At 39.5% G+C, this 22,393-nt stretch overlaps 1 protein-coding gene across 3 annotated transcripts; it reads left to right on the forward strand.

Annotated features, from left to right (window-relative positions):
* Positions 1-1,534: 1,534 nt before the first annotated feature.
* Positions 1,535-10,664, forward strand: LOC109912345 (gap junction beta-3 protein-like). 3 transcript variants are annotated; one of them, XM_020511769.2, is made up of 2 exons: positions 1,535-1,663; positions 6,455-10,664. In XM_020511769.2, the coding sequence occupies exon 2, from the start codon at positions 6,483-6,485 to the stop codon at positions 7,245-7,247; it is 765 nt and encodes a 254-aa protein (XP_020367358.1). In that variant the 5' UTR covers positions 1,535-1,663; positions 6,455-6,482; the 3' UTR covers positions 7,248-10,664. The 3 variants fall into 3 exon arrangements, with proteins under 3 accessions (XP_020367358.1, XP_048469144.1, XP_048469143.1); XM_048613187.1 differs by lacking the exon at positions 1,535-1,663 and adding an exon at positions 1,686-1,959; XM_048613186.1 differs by lacking the exon at positions 1,535-1,663 and adding an exon at positions 1,998-2,249.
* The last annotated feature ends 11,729 nt before the right edge of the window (positions 10,665-22,393 follow it).

Raw genomic sequence — 22,393 nt, forward strand, 5'->3', positions numbered from 1 at the left:
CAGTAAATTGTGAAGTGGTTGCTGCCCCTTATTCAGCTCCAATGTTTGACATAGGAACATTGAGGAAATTCTTTGATCCAAAGTCAGAAGTTACATGACACCAAGTTATAGTCCAACAGATTTATTTGATATCACAAGCTTTGGAAGTGCTGCCCCATCATCAGTTGAAGGACTTTACCCCAGTCCAACACCAGCACCTCCACATCATGGTTTTGATCCAAAGCTTAATCTTTCCTGACTCCAATTAGTAAAATGCAGCCTGTTGACCATCAAAACTGTAGCAATTGCTGCAGATGCAGAAAATCTGAGACAGAAAATAATGGGAACACAGTAATTCAGGCAGCATCTGTGGAGAGAGAAGCAAATTTAATGTTTCAGTTCGATGACCTTGCATCAGAACACAGTGACCTTCCTGAGATACATTAGGCAATGGTATATATTTATTTTAATTGAAGTTTTATTTGCTTGTCATTTTCATTTTAAAGCTATGGAACTCAAGTGTCCATTCAATTCTAGGACATTGTAGTAAATTCAGTTCAGTCAAATGAGTTTTCCCTCTGTTCCATCTAAGGATTCAAAATGAAGCTGACAATAGTATTTAAGAGGCCATATGCCTGTAGGTCCTAAAACCTGGGATATTACACATCTCCTGCTCTCCATATCATTCTTTCAGAAATCCTCAAAATCTACAGCTTTGACCAATTTTGGTCATCTGATTTCACCTTCCATGACTTATTTTGTAATGCTCGTGAAAAACACCTTGAGATGTTTAATCATTTGTCTTTTCCTCTATTTGCTAATTCTAATAGGATGGGAATTGAAAACTACAGTGTTTATCATGGAAAACATCATGTCGTGTTGATTCCAATTTGATTGGTAAAATTGGAGAGCAGTGGAAGGAACACTCAAGATCGACACAAACAAAAACAGAAATTGCTGGAAAAGCTCAGCAGGTCTGACAGCACCTGTGGAGAGAAATCAGAGTAAACCTTTCCGGTAGATTGAACCTTCCTCAGCACTCAAAACTCAAAATTGTCAGTCTTTTCACAATGACGTTTATTTGGTGAAGAAAATGGAAATGTCAAACTGGGGTTGAAGATGTTCTGAAGATGGATTTGCCTCACTTATGACTGAAGTAGAGAATGCTTTCTCTAACATTCAGAACATGCTGTAGCTGAACGGGGAGTGTTTGAAATGTTTGCTGGCTGTAACTGGTTAAAAGAATCTGTGAGGTACACTGAAACTGTTCCTTTAAAAAAATGTGCAATTACAGCATAGCCTCAGCAAAGTTATGAAACTTTCCACATGCCACTTCTGCGATTTGTGGCAAAATAAGAATTGTCTTCAAATCCACTTGCAAATGGCTGTTTTACAAATAAAGCAGGAAAGTTATTCTAAGCGCTGTGGATTGCTATCCCCAGGGAGACATTACATTACATGTTAATGACACCTTACCTGTAAACCTGTAGCGTGACAGAAAAGATCCCCAATTCTCTGTTGTGTCATATAGAGAATTACATCAGGACACACCCCGGAATAGTAAGTGTATGTACAACTTGAGTAAAGCTGAAACCTAGCCAATAGATAGTCCGCGAGCGATCGGAGCCTGTTCAGTTTTCAATAATTTCTCGAGTTGGGAAGTTGTAGCCTGCTGAATTCGCTGGTAAGTCTTTTTTCTGAACACACTTTCTGCTGTCTACTTTTGGGTTCCCCCTATCTAGATCAGACGTGGAACAAGATAGAAAGGACTAGCCTGTCTTTTGAGCCTGATCTTTGTCTTAGCTAATGTTGTAAATTCTTTTAAACTCGCACCTTCACATGACACAAGTGTTTGATCAGCGTTTTAAAAGTCTCCAATCTGAGAGCCTACCAGTCCGGGGAAATGAAAGTAAAGATTGGGCACAGGACTGTTTACTTACAATTAATCAAGACTGAAGTATCTCCGGAGCTCAAAGAAGGGTATATCACTTGAGTGATTTTAATCTCTTTAAACTTTCCTTGTTGAAACCTATTCAGTTAGGGGATGTTGCGTTTTAATTAAAAACAGGTACAGTCAGAACACCTAAAATGCCGCTGAATTGATTCCAAAAAATACGTCAACTAAATTTAAACGGATGCGCTCCAAAAATAATCCGACTGACTGATTTATTTAATCCGCACTTTATGGGAACTGTCTTGTGTCTTGAAGTGGTGGCTGTCATTGATACGGAGCATAAAACTCCCGCTGACCATCCTGCTATGTTTCTGAGGTTTGCTGTTGTTAACATTTTGTGTCTAGAAGCCACTGAAATGCATTTAAGGGTTTCCCCAAACAGAAAGTTCACCAGTATAAATCATGACTTTTATATACATTTGATGGTGTAATGACGGTAGCTGCTGCGCCATTATTTGTTGTTTAATTGTATTTTAGTTTGAAAATATAAAGGACTTTGAGAGAAAGCTCTCCAGCCGGAAACTTGAATCCTGATGTTACTATGAGAGTACAATTTTCCAAGTTGCTTTGTATCCACTGAAATATATTCAGATACTTGGCACCACACCTTTAATTGATAACGGGCACTTAATTAAGCTTTTTTGAGAGGATTTTGTCTCCCTCTCTTTTTACAATTCCAGATGGCGCGCTATTAAGGCTGAAAAACAATTTAACTCCGAGGCCTCTGGCAATCTTACTTTAAAGCTGGCTGATGCATGTGCTATCCTTTCCTCTGAATCAGCAATGAATCGGAAGGCTGTAATTCAGATTTGGCCTGGAATAGAGAGCTGCGTTGAACATAATTTGAGTTTGTTGTGTTTAGAGATTAAATGCAGCTGTTGTTTTTCACAATAACGCTCAATAGTAATCCTTCTGTTGGCAATTATAACTCTTGCTAAACCGTTGATAATATGTGAATGAATCTCCCTTTCTCTTCCTTCCTATCAACCTTCATTAAGATTTATTTCAATATCAATTTCCCTACCTAACAGTGTCTACCACTGTCAATGCCTCCACAAGTCTTTAATGGTTTTTATATCAGGGAAAGGATGCTCACCTGACGAAGGAATAGTGGTCCAAAAGATTGTGAGTTTAAATAAACATGTTGGACTATAACCTAGTGTCATGAGACGTCTGACTAATTTAGAAGGTAAGGGCTTCAACATTAACTTCAGGAACCTTACCGGCATATTGCTGAGAGAATGCTATGCTGACAAACCTGTTCTCTTTTGGGTGAGACCTGAAAAATATCTGCCATCTCAGGTGAACGTAAATGATTCCATTTCAAAAGAGCAAGAGGGCTGTCCTGCAGTGTTCTGGCCAATGTTTACTTCTCACCCAACATCGCTAACACGGATCGTCTTCACATTACTGGCTGGCCCATTGTCTGTGGGACTTTACTGTGAGCAGTTTGGATGTTGTATTTCCTACCTCATAAATATGATAAGACTTCAAAGTACTTAATTGGCAGTAAAATACCTCAAGACCTTTTGAGTTTTTGAATAAATTCTTTGTTCCTTGAACTCTTTTTGGGTCAGTCGCTGTGATTTCAATTCAGGTAAAAAGGACTTGGATTTATATGATTCTCCTGATGACCATAAGATGGTCCAAAGCTTTTTACCAACAATTATGTGTTTCAGTATTGATTGATCGCTAATTGTTGATCAGAACACCATCAATAACTCCCTCACTGTTCTTCCAAACAGTTCCTACAATCTTTTGTTTCCAGCTGTAAGAATCAACAAAGCTACAATGGCAAGTGTCATTAGGCAGCCTGGTTTCCCCACCATGTTGCCAGGCCAGATCTAGGATTTTAACCATTAGTTCAATCTACTTTTGGATAGCAGGCAAAATGCATTGGCACCAACATGGCAGCCCACTTTAAGTGGCAATGATTGTATTAGAATCCAAATCAGAGAAAATTTACCCTGAAATGGAAAGCAATATAACTTTCCTGTCAATGAGGAAGCTGGTGAGTAAGATGGTAGTTCATGTCTTGTCATTTAGTGTTGTAGCCCAGAGTTTCAGTGTACTGCAGTGCATCATCACCACTCATCCTCAGTAGTATGGTTGTTTGGTAGGTATTAAGGGCTTACCACCAATAGCTATATACACATAGCATTCCAATCACCACCCAATAGGATTATTGACCTTTAAAAGACCTGGCCAACCCTGTTTACATATATCACCAAAATACAAATTAATTCATTTTAGGAACCTCTAAACAAGAGCAGCCCATTATCCCCTTAAGCCTGTACTGCCATTCAATTAGATCATGGCTTGTCTATATCTTATCAACATCCTCCCACTTCAGTTTTGTGACACCTTGTCAGATAGCCAAAACAAAAAGGCTTGCAGTCTCTGTTTTGAAATCTTGAATTGATTATTATCCATTACCTGGGCAAACATGCTCTGAATTTAACACTCTACCCTCCACGCTCAATTCCCTCTCCAGAAGGATTAAATTCTCTCTACATGACCCTTTTATTTCTTTTAATCTTCCTTATAGATTATACCAATTACATTGCCACTTAATCTTCTATGTTCAGGAAATAGAAATTTAACAATCTGTCCTTGTAGTTTAATGCTTTTCATCCAACATTTCCTTTTGTAGTGCCTAGAATGGATTGTACTGCTCGAAATGGAGAAACCACAATGTTGTATAGCTAGCAGAAATTTTAGCACTTTTTCAATCCAGTTCCCTTAAGATAAACGTCAATGTTCCATTGCTTTTTCTTTTGTAGCTGTGCACTAATCCTTAATGGTTTTAGCACTGTTCCTCTTTTCCACACCTTTTTTGTTCATCATTTAGAAAATAACTTAATCTACTTTTGTGAATCTAAAGTGGATGTCCTCACACTTTCCCACATTGAAAACCACCTGCCATAGTTTTGCCTATTCACTTAATCTAGTAATGTTATTTTGCAACTTCACTCCCACCATCACTACTTATTGTGCCATCTAAATTGGTGTCTTTTGCAAACTTAGGACACATTTCTTCTGCCCTTTTGTAATACTTTGGGCTCTGACAGAATATTTCCCCTTCTAAGCACAATGTCAGAAAAAGGAAATAACTTCTACATACCCAAGCTGGGTCAGCAAAAAGTTAACAGAGAATGTTTTGAGGTTTTGGTGATCTCCATCAAAGCAAAGCAGTTGTTAAGCTTGCCACGAATGTTTTGCAGCTCTCTTTCCATCAGCTGTATTCGCTAACACTCCTTTTCTTCCTGACTACTCTATTTCTTGGTGGCATCATCCTTTACCACACTGACCTGGTTATCATTATGAAATGTGCAAATTTTTGTCAAGATTAATTCCCACTGATTAAAGTTCAAGTAACAACTCTTTAACAGGAAAAATATAATTTTAAAATTAAGCTCCAAAACTTTAAGAATCCATTATCAGTTTTGACTTACTATATGGGATTGACATATTAACATACAATGTTATAAAAACTAGTGTAAATCTGCAATATTTTTGATGATGCTAAGGATCTACACTGATTTATATAATCTATACATTCAATTACGTTAAATTTTTCAATCATATCATCGTTTAATTCTCTTTTCACACTACAAACAATTCTACCTCCATAAATCTGTGCTTAAGGTCTTGATTTTTAAAACTAGGATCAATCATAGTCCTTCTCCCCTATATATTTCCCAGTACCTGAAAATTTTTTCATATGCACAACAACTGGAGTTTATAGATTTCCTTTCACCTATTGCATATTCAATGGATACCACCATTATTCTCAACAGTTCTTTAATAAATGTTGGATGATACAGCAACATTTTTGTTGCATCATCTCATTTTCCATGGGCCCCTGGAGAAGATTCTTATTGCATTGGGTTGATCTTAGAACAAAATTCACCAAAGATCCTCAGACAGCATCTTCCAAACCCACGGCTACTTCCATCTAGAAGGACAAGGGCAGCAGATACTTGGGAACACCACCACCTTCAAGTTCCCCTCCAAGACAATCATCATCTTGACTTGGAAATATATCACCATTCTTTCACTGGGTCAAAATCCTGGAATTCCCTCCCTAATAGCATTGTGGGTCAACCCACAGCAGGTGGAATGCAGTAGTTCAAGAAGACAGCTCACTACCACCTTCTCAAGGGCAACTGGGGACTAGCAATAAATGCTGGCCAGCCAGCGACGCTGAAATTTGAACCCAGCTCACACAGTGAAATTTGAACCTAGCTCACCCAAGATCAATTGACTGTTAATGTATTACGAGCTGTTACATGTCATGGACGCCAGTGAAGTGTAAAATTAGGCAGGTATAAAATAGCAGGCAATCTAATTGTGTTTTTAACCTGGCATAATTAAAATTGTCCCTCCAAGTGTTTGACTTTCCATGTACCGTCCATTCTGTTCGCCAATATTAATATCTCGTGGACCTAACTCATCAGTTAAACAGATGAAACATGAAAAGCATTTGTTCAGTTTTTTGCTGTTTTTTTTTTGTTTCAGATTGACAAGTGAATAAGTTCCAGGTGCAATGGACTGGGGGACTCTGCAAGGTGTGCTCAGTGGGGTGAATAAATATTCAACTGGATTTGGACGGATCTGGCTGTCTGTAGTATTCATCTTTCGAGTATTGATTTATGTGGTGGCAGCAGAAAGTGTGTGGGGAGATGAGCAGAGTGACTTTGACTGCAATACCCAGCAACCTGGCTGTCCAAATAGTTGCTATGACCATTACTTTCCCATTTCCCACATTCGTCTATGGGCTCTGCAACTAATCTCTATCACCACACCTTCCCTGATGGTTGTCCTTCATGTAGCCTACCGAAAAGAGAGGGAACGGAAGCACAGATTGAAGTATGGTGAGAATTGTTCCCAATTATACAAAAACGCAGGGAAGAAACATGGTGGGCTCTGGTGGACCTATTTGATCAGTCTAGTGTTTAAAACCGGTTTCGAAATCACTTTCTTATATATACTTCATCGAATTTATGATCGTTTTTATTTACCTCGTCTTGTCAAGTGTTCCATGTTCCCTTGTCCAAATATCGTTGATTGTTATATTGCCAAGCCAACTGAGAAAAGGATCTTCACATACTTCATGGTTGGAGGATCAGCTCTTTGTACCATCCTCAACATATCTGAAATACTATACCTACTTTTCAAACGATGCTTTCGATGTTGCAACAGGAGAAACGAAAGGGAAGAGGAGAGCATGGCAAAGTCAAGAGGAAAAGAGCTTCGTAAAGGTACTCTCGAGAATGGGATTATGCTGGAAGAATGCAACCACAAGGCCTAACAAGCAATGTTGCCAATCAATACCAAAATAGTTTTCAATGACATATTTTGGAAAAGCTTAATATGAACAACATCTTATTTTCACCAAAAGAGATACTATGCTCATAAACAAATAGGACTCAGTGAGCAAGGACTGCACAAAGCCATCTGTATCAGACTGGCTAAGAATTGAGAGTATGCATGCCAAATTCAGTTTGACTCTCATCTTTCTATGTCAGTTGAAATGCTTTTCATTGTATTAAGAGCAAGTATAACCTGTAGCTTCAACACAGTATTGGGGGCAAGTCTTTGAATTATCTCCAAGGTTTTCAATCCATGTCTTTATGATGACAAGTCCCCAGTGGAATGTGGAAACATTGCTCAAGTTTGTGTTTTCGTTGGACCAGCAGATGCATAGCTTATGGAACATTACCACTGGATAAGCAACAATATGAATAGAGTCTATTCATCAAGAGACAGTCAAGGATTTGGAGAAAATCAGTTCATCAGTAGGAGTAAAAAGGACATGAGCAGAGCATAGGCAAGCAAGTGAAGCGCTGAAAGCACATCATCGCGGCAGATATGACAGTTATGGCACTACAGCCATAGCTGAAATGTACTCAGACAAGAAGAACAATTGCTGCAGGAGATGTTGAACTATCAGTAGAAAACCTAGAAGTATTGTGGAGGATTATGAAATATTTGAAATAATAGACGAATTACACGATGAACTGTATAAAATGCCAGTATAGAGAATCACAGAAAATCTCCTGATTAAAAATAGAACTTGACTTAGACACTGTGTAGATCAATGGGCCTTTTTGTAAGTGAGGCAAATTTCACAAAGTGATTCCAAAATACCAGTTATAGGTATTGAGAACAGAATTTGATTTATAAAGTCACCATTGAATATGCCTCAGATTTTCTATGTTCTATGTTCTATGTTTTCAGCTCAGCAATCTAAACTGAGTATCGCAGTTCAATGCTGAAACATTGCTGTATTGTTGGAAGTGCCATCTTTCTGATGAGATGTTAAGTCAAGGTCCTGCCTGCCTCCTTGGATGGATGTAAAGGATTTTTATGTATTATTTTAAAAAAGAGCTGAGTAGATGATTCCTGGCTAATAATAATTGCTGAGTGAGCAACACAAAACAAAGGTGTAATTAATTTGTGGGATCCTTCAATACACAATTCAACCCACATTTTCTACATTACAATAAGTGAATACAGGCGCAACAGAAATTAAAACATTTCTTTCTTCTTGCGATTTGAAAAAGGTGACAGCGAATACTTTATTCAAGATTCAGAAACAAAGATGCTGCAGTTGTTTACAGTTTGGAAATACTTCCGGTAATATATCAAGAGGCGGGGAAAGAGGAATGTCACCATACTCCTACCAAACCATAGGGCTGCACTCTTATTAGAGAGAGATGATGGGAATGTGGTTTCATGAGTGATGAAAGAAGTCTCTAGTATGTAGACAATCTGTTGCTGACAAGCACATACAGCACAGAAAATAGAAAGAATGGAAAAGCACATCACTGCCTAATTAGCATCCAATTTTTATTTAGTGAAGAGCTGCATATGCATTATCAACAGTTTTACGCTGTCAGGGAAGAGCCTCAGTGCAATTTGGTTGGTCTTCTCTCTCAACTACCTTTACTAAGATTAAGAGAATGGCACTATGGCACAATGCATACATATGGATACCAGGTTAAGTCATTAAAAACGCCAACTGTAACAAAAACAATTGTATTTGTACTGCTCATGAAATAAAGACTTTAGCACAAATTGCCAAACTGCCTGCAGACAGAGGACATTGCAGTTTTAGTCAAATAATAATCAGTGTTGTATATAGTGTTGTTTCTTTTACTTTACACTTTTGTTTACAGAATGCGTTCATTATCACTGGCAGAGCCAGAGCTTATTCCCCAACATTTAATTGTGTGGCTTACTTAGCTATTTCATACTCATCCACATTGTATGGTACTGCACATTTATTGCAGACGTGCCTACTTCAAAATAGAGAAGCCTTCCCTAAAGTTTGGATATTAATGAACTAAGGGAGTTTTTACATGGTCACCATTATTAATAACAGCATTTTAATTTCAATTTTAAAAAAAAATGAAGTTTAAATAAACCAGACGGCGTAGTATGATTTGAAATCATGTTACTCGATCATTAGTCATGGCTTCTGGATTACTAGCTCAATAACCATAGTGCTACTGTTCCCTCACCATTGAATTTAGTTGAAAACTTGCCCTCAATAAAGCATTTCAATAGTGTACATCATAATTCTTAATACAGAAATTGCAGATAGTTACAGATTTTAAATGACTCGCACTGTTATAATTTCCTAGAATTTCTGCAGTGGTCCACAAAGACATTCATTGAGTGACTTGTTAACATAGCATGCTCCATTCAAATCAGTACAATATTGAGCATTCAGAATTAATCTAATTGTGATCTTTGTTATCATTTGCAACATTGCAGAGTACTGCTAGAGGGCTTAGAATCAGAAAACAACTCAATCACTTCTCAGGCTCAATTAAACATTATAACAGGTGATTTGACAAATAGGCATGTGCTGATTTCCCCAACCTATACTATTTTATATTAATATTTATTGATCTTTTTGCACTAATCATGGATTGTAGAAATTAAATATGGCTAAGATTATGCACAAGAGAGGCCCTCATGCTTCTATTATTTATTTATAGTAAGATTTCAGTACAAACTCTGTCAAATTGGACTTGGCCTGATAGTCTGCCTGTACATACCGTGATCCATGCTTTTGTTATCAAAATGGAGCCAATACTCATGAGCATATCTCTGCAAAACAGCCCATTGCTGTCTTATTAGTGGAGTCCTGGCATCTTAAATGTACATCAGACATTTTCCATATCACTCTTTACCCACTATTATAACCACTGTGATGAATTTTAATTATCCTTAAGCACTGAGATTTTGGGAGGTCACCTGTCTAACTTAAGATTCTTTAGTTCCATCCTTTCAGAACCACAACCACTTAGTAAAGCTCTCTTACATTAATGTCCTGTGTACATTATAACATGTACATTCCATACCATGAGCATACTATGTCAACAAGTTGCTTTTGAAGAATAATTTCATGAAAGAAATTGCCATCCTGAATTGGGTTGTAGCTGCCCATTAGAAAAAGCTGAATGTTGGAATGTGAAAGGGCAATGGTATCATTATCTATTATTAGATCTCATCTCTCAATGAAAAACTCAAACTGTGTCTGGAAGTGACTATTCGAACTTTGTACCAAAAGAAGGAGATAGCCCTGGAGCCTGAATTTCAGACATAAAGACTCTCAAAAAGTATATATAATTTTTTTTCTATCTTTATGTTACATGTTACATTTGATATATTGTTACTGCTGTGTGCAGGTTGCAAATAAATAGTTTTACATATATGGAGTCGCAAACATAATTTGTTTTGTTTAGCAAGAAGTCTAACACCATATTTAAGAGTTTCCAACCAAGCTGCTGCACAAGTTTTTTTTGTGTAGAGAGATCCCTAACTAAATCCAGGGAAATTGGGCTTAGGTTGACAGCAGTCAAGGTTTTGGATCTTATGGTTTACCTTGACCAGAAACTAAACTGGGATAGCCATACAAAATACAGTGGCACGGAGAGCAGGTCAGAGATGGGGAAGTCTACAATGAGCAACTTCTCACTGAGTCACCAAAGCCCCATGTGGGCACAGGTCAGGAGTGTGGCAGAATAGTCTCCACCTGCCTGGATGGCTGCAGCTCCAATGACACTCAAGAAGCTCAACAACATCCAGGACAAAGCAGTCGATTGATTACCATTTCATTCACCTTATACATTTACTCCCAGCCCATTGATGCATATGCATTGGCAATTGCATGTTCACCTACAAGACGCACTCGTCAAATCTCTTCAGCACTTTCCAAACCCACAATCTCTACCATCTCAAGGAACAAAGGCAACAGATACACGGGAACACCACAACCTGCAGGTTTCCCTCCAAGCTACACACCGTCCTGACCTGGTACTAGCTAACCATTCCTTCGCTGTTACTGGGTCAAACTCCTAGGACTCCCTTTCTAACTGTCCTGTGGGTATCCACACACCATCTGGACTGCAACTGTTCAAGAGGGCAGCTCACCACCACTTTGTCAAGGGCAACTAAGGCTTCACCTTTAGAACAATGGATTATATAAGCTTATCTGGAGTTGAGTACTCTCATGGTACTCTTCATTTCAAAGTTCCATAATGAGCCACAATGACTTGGTGCAATCTTCTATCAGGTTTTTTAATGTGCAAATTTCAGCCCAATGAGTTATCTCTTGTTTGTAATAGACAACAAGAGTTTATATTTAGATTGTGCCTTGAAAACAGTTCACAAGAGCCTCACTACAACGATATAAACTATCATTCCAATTTGAGACACATTTGGAGATGTGGGGCAGATGATCAAATTTGGTGAAGATGTTGTTTGTAAAGAGCATTTTAAAGAAGGAAAGCAAGATAGATGGTGAAGTTTAGAGGGCAAATTCTAGGGCCTCAGGCCCTGGTACCTGAAGGTATAGCCACCCAAAGGTGCAGCGACTAAAATTGAAAATGTTCAAACGACCAAAATGGATGGAGTACAAATATCACAGAGAGTTGTAGGACTGGATTACAAAAATAGGGATTTGAAAAGGTGGCTGAGAATTTCAAATTAAGGTGCTGCTTGACCTGGATGCAAGGTAGGTCAATTAGCACAGTAGTGTTGGTTGGTGAACATAACCTGGACTAAGCTATAGGATGAAAGTGACAGAGGCAGATAACTGAATAGTCTTAATGACAAGGAGCTTCATGATCTCCTCAAATTGATGGAGGTGATTTACAGTAGAGGAAGAAGAAATCAGGGTTAATCTATGCATTTCAAGATGAGCCTGGAAAGTGAGCAATTTTAGAAGACAAAGACTTTATGCATTCCAGTCAGATCTGGCAGTGAATTGTTAAACCAATTGTAATCTGTATTCATTCTGCATGCCTTGGATTTAATGGAGTGGAGAAAGAGCTGTACCTTGGGAACAATCAGGGTGAGAAAGATTTATGCTTCGAAAAAGTACTCTGGTGAATGGAAGAACAAAAGCAAAACAGTTAGAGTTTTACATTTGAAAGTGACAGCTGACAGGTATGGATTTGAGGACACATCGTGTAGATTCTTCTTGGTGGGCTTAGTAAAAGAAAAGAAAGAACATGTGAGCACATTGCAGCATTCTGGTTGCAGGATGAAAATCACTCCAATTCCCATTAACTTGTAGTTTTGCCATAATTTCAAACAATAAATATGTCTTAAGATGCCATAAACTTTGGGACTTCACTGTCATCATGTTTTACTAACGTGTAAGTCACAACAATTGTTTAAATAAATCAAATTGCTTATGTTATCTCCACAGATTCAAAGTCTTCATTACACACAACAAATAACAAGTAATCAAAATATTATGATCCCAATTGATGTTATTTTTGGGGCAATTCAGGTCTCAATTGAAATCTGGCTGGATAGATCTTATTGTGAATTTTTTCTTTGTTTTAATGAAGTGGTGCCTCTCAGAAATATAAATACATAATGTTGTAGATTTTTTTCAATAAAACAAAGTTTATCGTGCAAAAGAAATGAAAGTAAAATAGTCCAAACTATTTACAAATAACACACATTTGAAGATTTTGTAACAGATTATTCCATTAATCCCAAAGGCACTTCTTTAATGTACTCACACCAGATAGAATTCCTATCTCAATCACCCCATTGGAGATAATTTAACAGTAGCTTCACCTTCCAGGCTTGACCCTCTGATAGCCTCATTCTGCAGCCATTATACAACTGAAATTACATTTTTCCAATTTTAAATAACCCCTTCAGTGTTATAACCAAACACTTCTGAATTGGAACTTAACTCCTTAAATTGACGAAATCTATTTTTAACAATTCTGAACAGTCTTTCTTTATCAGGAGAAACTGCAGCCAAGATCAAGCTTTAGCCAAAACTCAAAGAATCATCCAGCTGAAACTGTGCGAGAAAGTACTTTTTTTTATAAGTTATAATCACTTCATCTAATCAAAAGAAAAAAGAAGTCACTCCACAGTCTTTTCCAAACTAGATCCTAATACACAACGGTTAACTTTGTTCACTTGTAAAATTCTCCCAATGTAAATAAAAATCCCTTACCTCGCAGGAAGTCTTACTCTCAAAGTGTTTTAAAACAAATCATCATGCCTGCAGAAATACTTAAAAGTTCATTATTGAACCTGTTCAGATACACAGCATGAAAATAAGGTAACAGTGGCCTTTGTTATTTAAGCACCAATTGAACAATGAATTCTGGCACTCATATGTTAAATGTGTGTTTTATGGTTTCTTGTGTCAAACACCACTCTCAGTGTGATATGGTCTGAGTATTTCCCCATATGTAAGCCAATGTAACACACAGTGAATTGGTCCTTGTTAAGACAGATGTCTTGTAGTTTATTAAATACACTGACTAGTTACACTGTTATAAGATCTCAGGCTTACATATAGTCTGGGTTCTGTGCTGACTGATATTACAGCTACATTATATGACCGTAACACTACAGATCGCTGATAGAACTTACTGCATATTGCACTGACTCCATTGATCTGTGCTATGACTACTGAGGTGGAACAAGGACCGTTATACTGGAACATCATATGTTGGAATTTTATCTAACTGCCATAATGGGACACTGCTTGGCTCAGTGGTTAGCACTGCTGCCTCACAGCACCAGGGACCTGGCTTCAATTACAGCCTTGGGCGACAGCCTGTGTAGAGTTTGCATGTTCTCCCTGTGTCTGTGTGGGTTTCTGCTGGGTGCTCTGGTTTTCTTTCACAGTCCAAAGATGTGCAAGTTAGGTGGATTGAATGTACTAAATTACTCGTAATGTTCAGGGATGTGTAGGTTAGGTTAATTAGCCATGGGAAATACAGGGTTACAGGAATAGGGTAGAAGGATGGGTCTGGGTGGGATGCTGTTTGGAGGGTTGGTGTGGACATGTTTGGCTTAATGGCCTGTTTTCACACTGTGGGGATTCTATTAAAAAAAATTGATTTGGGATTTGCTATCTGAGATGCATCTTTGTCCTCTTTAGCTGCTGAAATTCGTATTGCATCATTTGAGTCATTTTTTTGATTATGTGAGTGAACTGAAAGTCCTCTCCTGACGTAGTAGATATTGGTTAAATGCACCAAAATCAGATAGGATTTGCCCATTTGTAGATGTGCTCTACATTAATTTAACAGTGTGGCATAATTATTGCCAGACATCTTCTGAAACTAGCTTTAACAATTGCAGGGCTGGATTTGGTATTCCTGACAATGAGTCCTGTTTCTGGTTAAAGAAATGGTTGAAGACTAACATCGGTCTGATAGGGGGAGACCTGACTAAATTAAATATGTCAAGCCTTCCCCAAGATTTTGGACCTCAGAGAGAAATCCAATGTCCCATGAGTGAAACTGGCATGTCAGTGTCACTGGGACCACTGATTGCTGCTCATACTATACCTACCAGCGACACAGCAGCAACAAGGAAACCAGGTCTCAAGTACATGATGGAGCAATGGATGTTCCAAGGACTAAGTCCACTGGAAAAAAGGAGAGGTGACTCAAATGCAACACCAGTAGATGGCAACCACCTCCCTACAATTTCCGATTCCTCGTCTGCCAATTTGGGCACTTTGCATCATTGAGAAGAGCCTTTCGGACCCAAGCGTCTTTGGGGGAATCCCTAAGCCACCTCTACATCCCGTTGAGGTCAGGGATAATGACCTTTAAGTGGCTCATCGATGAGCCTAAATAGCCAGTGCCAGGTTCCCCCCATCAGTTAATTGCCATTGCTGAGTTAATGGGGGTCAGTTTTCCCGACAGAGGGAATGGGGTTCAGAGCTTCTCCTTCAACGTGGGGGTGTCACCTCCTACCTAGCCAAGAATCTGACTCCTTTGGGGCCCTCTTGTGGCACAGTGTTATTGCCCCCAGTCCTAGACTGGGAGGCCCAGGTTCAAGTCCCACCTGCTCTAGCAGTGTGTAATAAGATCTTTGAACAGGTTGATTAGAAAAAACATTTTAATAAGAAATATAAAAGAATCTCATTTTTTCAGTTTTATACATATATTGTTGGGGATAAGAAGAAATTGCATTTTTAAAAAAAATTGGTTTGATTCCTGGCCTGTCTCTCTCTTAATATCCTATTTAATTCCCTCTGTTTTCTTTTCTATATCCAATATGATGTTAAATTTACTTTTCTAACTTACACTGCTAGATCAGACTCTTCAATTCTAGGTAAAAGAGTTGCACTACCCATATAGATCACAGATGCGATGTTGAGGGGTAATTGACTGACAGGAATATTGGTCAGAAAGCCAAGAAAGTCTATGACCAAATGCAACAAACAACAAGTGCCACTTACCCTTTGGTCACAATTAAAGCTGCAATGATATCTGTCATTATTAATCTATCATGTCATTCAATTTACAAACACCAGTGTTATCAGATATTGATAAAACTCAATTTCTTTAAATAACTTTATGGCAAGTCTCCATCAAAGACACTTAAGATAAAATACTTATCAAACACTTATTATTCATTTGCTTTCTCCAATATTTTGGGATATTTTCTTCAAAAAGTTGAACCTAATAAAACACAGGGGAAAGTAGGATGTTCAGAGTGACTGCTCCCAATAGCTCAACAAAGCTGAGCAATCTTCATATAATTGACATAGCGCAACTATTGAAATTCTTCCTGTATCATCAGCATGGGTTAAATCAACTCTGATTCATACTGCCCATTTGTGTCATCAACATCAGTTGAAATGGAAAACAACACATTGAGAGGCTTTTTAAACACAGCTATGCTGTAAAGCTGGAATAATAATGGTAAAGTTGTTTCAGTCACTGTGTAATTTCCACAGGTTATTGCTCCTTTGCAGAAACTCAGTAATTCCTTCAAGCTGTTGTTGCCATTGACACTTTAGTGTTTATGCAAAAAGAGTTTTATGATTGCCACTTTCTCTTACGCAGGTTGAAGTGGCAGATAATGCAAATGCTAACGAAAGCAAAGTGAAAGCTGAAATAACTTGAAAGGAAAGGCATAAAATAGAAGTCACCAGCAAAAAGTGAACAGAAGATTACAGGAATTGCCTGATGAAATTCCTGAGGAACAATTTCAGGATCAATGTAGGAATTTGTCCAGGAGTGATGTGTATTTGAATACACAGAAGGCCCAAAGATCATGAGGCAGAGATTCTTTATTCCATTGACATCATATTCTTACATAGAGGAATGGAAATTAAAGATAAAAACTATCTAAACTATGTGCATGGACTGTTCATATGGGTTACATCAAGCTGAGGAATTCCTTTGTGTATCTGCTCTCCCTTCCATCTGTATGAAAATCTATGAAAATCACTTTTGTCTACTTTCAGAGGTGAGGTGTGCAGATTGTCACACAGAATATGGTTGAACCTTCTGGATACCTTCTGGAGTTAGGGAGTGGTGCAGCCCACGACAATGGCATAGACCTGCTAAGCTCCTGTAGGGTCTTGCTCCCAATATTACACACTCAATCACGCTGAATCTGACATGGAACACAAACCAATCATGCACTGAACACCTGGATACAGTTGAGGCCTTTTGGTTATGGATGAAAATAGCCTGCATGAACTTAGTGAAGATATCTATGAGTATAAGAACAAGCTCAGTCCCATTAATATTTGAATCAAGGACCATAAAATCCATTGCCAGTACCTTTAGAGATCTCTGAGTGATCAGGGATCCCATACTGAGGTTATGTCGTTTCTCTGCTTGAGTCAAAGTACACCTCCCACTATTTTGACAGTAGTTATCAATATTAGCAGCTGTCCTGGGCCAGTAACACAATGTTCTGGTCAGGGCAGTCACCTTTCCAGTCATTTAGTGTCCTGTTTGATCATAGACTGTTGCTAACCTTTGACCCTTGAGGCTGTCAGGAAAGATGAGTTGCTTCACCTCTCTCTCATCATTATGAACCGAGTGACAGAGGATTCCATCCTCCTTCCTGATTCTCTCCCAGAACCTTAATAGTTTCTGTGCCTGTTTGGATTCCCTCATCAGCTGGGGTTGTGGTGGTGGGTTTTGGGTTTCTCAGCAATGGTGCAAACTAAAGATACCTACATCAATGAGCAGAAGCAGTCTGTGGTCCTTCTTTGAGATTGAAACCACACCATGCCCTACCTTTCAGGACATGGTCTTGATTTTACTGAAAAGTGCATCAACGTCACTCTGCTGAATCTTGGTCTGAATGGTATAAGGATTTAGTGTTGGAATGCTGCTTTCAACTAAGGACATGGGTGTGGACATGTTGTCAGCCACAGCCCCTTCAAGTCAGGCAGGGGTTGGTTCACACCCGTGTTCAGTCCTTCAGCCAAGGGCATTAGCATTTTTATTACAGTTGCCTGACTTGTACCAATTCTCGAATTGAAACTGCATGAGGTCAGTGACCTGTTGAATCTTTGTTGCTCCCAGCTTGGTGGACGTTTGAAAGCAGTTGAGTGGGTTAAGTCAGTAAACACTTCAAACTCTGCATCAATCAGAATGCTTCAGAACCTCTGAGGGATAGCTTACCTCAGAGCTAGAAGAAGGATCCCGACTCACAACGTCAGCTTTCCTGCTCCTTTGATGCTGCCTGGCCTGCTGTGTTCCTCCATCTCCACACTGTATTGTCTCTGACTCCTGTATCTGCAGTTCTTGCTATCTCTGTTATCTTTTCAATGTCTTGTTGTAACTGTAGACCAAATCAAGGCTGCAGAAATACTTTGCATCTTTGAGGACTTGCAATGTTTTCTCAAACCTAGGTGGAGAGTGAACATCCTTAATGAGGCTTTGTGCTGAGTGCCCAATAATTAGCACTAATCCTCGGTTATCTGCCTTTTGTCCTCATGAGGATAATGGGTCTTGCAAATTGGAAGATCTGTCTGGATCTGTGAGTTATATTTTGTCTAAACCCTTCGAGAGATCAAAGACAATTAATAAGATGAGATAGCTTGTAAGTTAATCACTGTATTTAAAAAAGCCTATAGGTTAACAAGGCCTTTGAGAACACCATTATGAGAAGCTACCAAAGATGAACATGTATTACTGGTATTATTCCATTGTCCCATCAAAACTTAATAAAAGTGTTTGCCAATATAGGGCTCCAATCACACTTTTGTGCTGTAGTAGTGAATTATAGAGTCAAGAAGAATTTGATTGATGCATGGGATTGAGTCACTGGTAAAAATAATGTACAAAACAACTCAGTGTTCACTTCCTGGGAACAATCTGGCCATTAAATCTGGTTGTGTAGTGCTCATTGCTTTTGACTGACACACACACACACACACACGCACACGTACACACACACACACACACAAACACACTCACACTCTGACTCACACACACACACACTGACACACACACACTGACACACACACACACACAGACACACACACACACACAGACACACACACACCCACACCCACATACCCACGTACACACAGACACAGACACAGACACACACACACACCCACACCCATATACCCACGTACACACACACACACACACACACTGACACACACACACACACACACACAGACACACACACACACACAGACACACTCACACACAGACACACACACACACAGAGCACTGGTTAGCTCACACCAGGTGAACTGTGAACAGTTTTGGTCCTCTTGTCTGATGAAAGATATATTGGCATTGGTGTTACAATCCAAAGAAGGTTCACAAGGTTGATCCCAGGTATGGAGGGACTGTCTTATGAGATAAATTTGAGTATGATGGGCCTGCACTCATTGGAGTGAGTGATCGCCTCATTGAAACATTCAAGATTCTTAGACAACTTGATAGGATAGTTCAGTGAGGTTGTTTCCTCTTGTGGGAGAGTCTAATAATCTTAGAGCAATGGGTTGCCTGTTTAAGGCAGAGATAAGAAGGAATTTCTTCTCTCAGCTGGTAGTGAATCTGTGGAAAACCTTACTACCAACGGCTCTAGAGACTGGGTCATTAAAGGCTAAGATATACAGACTTATTAAACAGTCATGGAATCAAGGATTATGTGAAAAAGGCAGGATAATGGAATTGAGAATTATCAGATCAGCTATGATCACAATGAATAGCAGAGCAGAATTAATGGGCTGAGTGGCCTAATTCTGCTCTAGCTGATTGTAGTTTAAGATCCATCTGGTAGATTTAATGCTACCATCCTTTCTCCTGGTTGGAATCTACAGGGCCTGGTTAGTCTACAGTGGCAGAGGAAATGCCCCTGGTAGTCTAATGAGAAAAGACTGTTGTCTGAAACAAATGTAGTTTATTGCATGATAGAACCTACGTACAAGTTATTTTTGTATGATGGACATTGTTACAGAGATCAAGAGGAAGACCTCAATGTGAGGTCTTACTCCTTCAAGATTCAAATCTGTTCCCCTGCCAAAATCTGTGTGACATTGGTGTTATTTAATGTACTCCTCAGCGTTAAGCATTTCAGGCCCTTACAGCTTATACAATACCATAGACTTCACACATGTCATTTTTGCAGATGGCACATTGCAACCGCAAGAAAAGGTCCCTTGCTGAGCACAGGCAGGCTCCACATGTCATGATGGGAGCAGTCATGATGGTTTTACTGTTTGCCACTCTGCTGTGTCATAAGCTGCCACAGGAGGTTTACAGGATGGCTACACAGTCACAAGGCCCTATCTGCCATCTAGCTGCCTCATAACTCTCAATATAAAAACAAAACATGGCAGATGCCAGTAACTTTCTAAAAAAAAACAGATGGAGCTGGAAACACTGAGCAGATCTGGTGGCATTGGTGGACAGAGAATCAAAACGACCTTTTCAGATCTCTGGGCATCATGCATATGATATTAGTCATCCTGCCGTACAGAATATATGTCCAGCAGACCAGTGGGGTGTTTAAACAATGCTTCTGCTGCCGAGACTGCACAGGAGAAGCCCTGCATTAATCATTAGAGCTTATCTCATGAGTTATTGTGGTCTGCTACATCTCAAGAATACATTCCTTTGCCACAAGTGATACAGGAAGCAGCTGGACAACAGTAGCAGGAAGGATGGAGTTAACCAACACACACTCCCTTTCCATTTACGCTGTCAGTTATCTGCTGTTCTGATCGTAATAAGAAAGAATGCAATCTCAAATCTCCATTCAACAACAGTCCCACACTTTTAACTTCCTTTGTAACTGCCCATCCCTGTATTCTCTAGGGCACAATGATACAAGAGAAGCTGCTACAAAACAACCCATTATAAATCAATTTTACCAATGCTAAATAATTAAATGCCCTGTTGCCTTAAGGAAGGCGAAAGTTGAATGCTGTTATTCTGGACCATTAATCCAGAGACCCAAGTAATGTTCACATGGCAATAGTCCCGTCATGGCAGATGGTAAAATTTAAAATCAATAAAAATCTGGAATTAAGAATATTGTGATGATTATGAAACAGGCGTCAGAAAAACCTGTCTGGTTCACACCTTTAGGGAAGGAAACTCATCCTTGCTTGAAATGGCTGAAATGTGACTCCAAATGCAGAGCTTAAGATGACTCTTAACTGCTCTCTGAGCAATTCGCGATGGGCAATAAATGCTGGCCTGTGAATGAATATAAATAAATAACTTCAACAAATAAATCATTCTTGTGCCCTCCCTCTGTGCCAGTCTTCCATTTCCTCCTCCCTATCCCTGTGTTCTTACACAGTGCTAGTCCAATGGCTGCAGTCTGGCTGGAGGAAGGCTGTGGAATTTCATTGGGAGAGACTGCAGATGGCCACGGAAGATGGTTTTGAATAGCCCGAGGTTGAAATTAACTGCTGTACACCAATATGGGCCCTCTGTGAAAGTTGGCTGACAGACTATTGGCAAGGCCACAGTGACTCTGTTGTCAGCACTGCTGCCTCATAGCGCCAACGACCCGGGTTCGATTCCAGCCTCTGGCAACTGTCTGTGTGGAGTTTGCACATTCTCGCCGTGTCTGCATGGGTTTCCTCTGGATGCTCCGGTTTCCTCCCACTGTCCAAAGATATGCAGGCTAGATGGACTGGCAATGCTAAATTGCCCATAGTGTCAGGGATGTGTAGATTTGGTGGGTTACAAGGGTGTGGGTCTGGGTGGGATGCTCTGAGGGTCGGTGTGGACTTGTTGGGCTGAAGGGTCTGTTTCCACACTGTAGGGATTCTATGAAGGCCACTGGTGGAGTGGAACGACAATGCTGCCATTCTGAGAGACAGCAGCAAGTTCTTGCTCCCTGGATGTACTATCATTGCCCTGGAAGCAATGCTTTGGCAATCCAAGCAATGTACTGGATGATGGATTACTGAACCAGTGTAACAGTCCTGTTAAACACTGGCATCTGCAGCCATGATGGCAGCAATGCAAATAGGCACAGCATCAAGCTGACATATCCGTCTTTCCAATGCAGCACTCAGTCATTCGGTGGCGGGGGAGCTGAGGCTAATGCTACATTGGAAGCTGCACCATTGGCCACCAGACACTGCAACGTGACTGGTTTCATGAGGGTGTCAATGGTGTTGGCCATCACTTCCATGCCGGCCACACTGAGCACCAAACTGTGCAGATCCTTGTGTTGGCCTAACGCTAACTGGATTCCCTCCTGTTCCTTAACATGGCTCCAGTCCTTGGACTGAGTGAAGCCACTGAGGCTGAGCTGTTTCATGTTCCTTCAATCACAGACCAGTTCTCTCCCATATTTGCTGTTATTAGGTTCACTCATCAGCCTATTGGAAGCAAATAAGAGAGGGAACCAACTTCTAATTGGAGGAATAGCTTAGTTCAAAATCTTCCATTTGATATTATGATCCCAGACTGAAACCTGGCTTGGTAGATCATTTATTGATTCCATTTAACAAGGTGGTCTTTCAGTGACACAGGCACACAATGCTACAGTCTGATTTTAACAATGAACCTACACTATTTACAGATAACATGATTTGAAAGAATTTGAAACATAATAAAAATACAATCCTATCTATCCCATACCATCATCACAAATATCAGAGAGAATTCCCTTCTCCAATACATTTATAGGTTTGACGTAACTGTA

This window comes from Rhincodon typus, chromosome 27, assembly GCF_021869965.1.
Source record: "Rhincodon typus isolate 14 chromosome 27, sRhiTyp1.1, whole genome shotgun sequence".
In the NCBI taxonomy this organism is placed as follows: Eukaryota; Metazoa; Chordata; class Chondrichthyes; order Orectolobiformes; family Rhincodontidae; genus Rhincodon; species Rhincodon typus.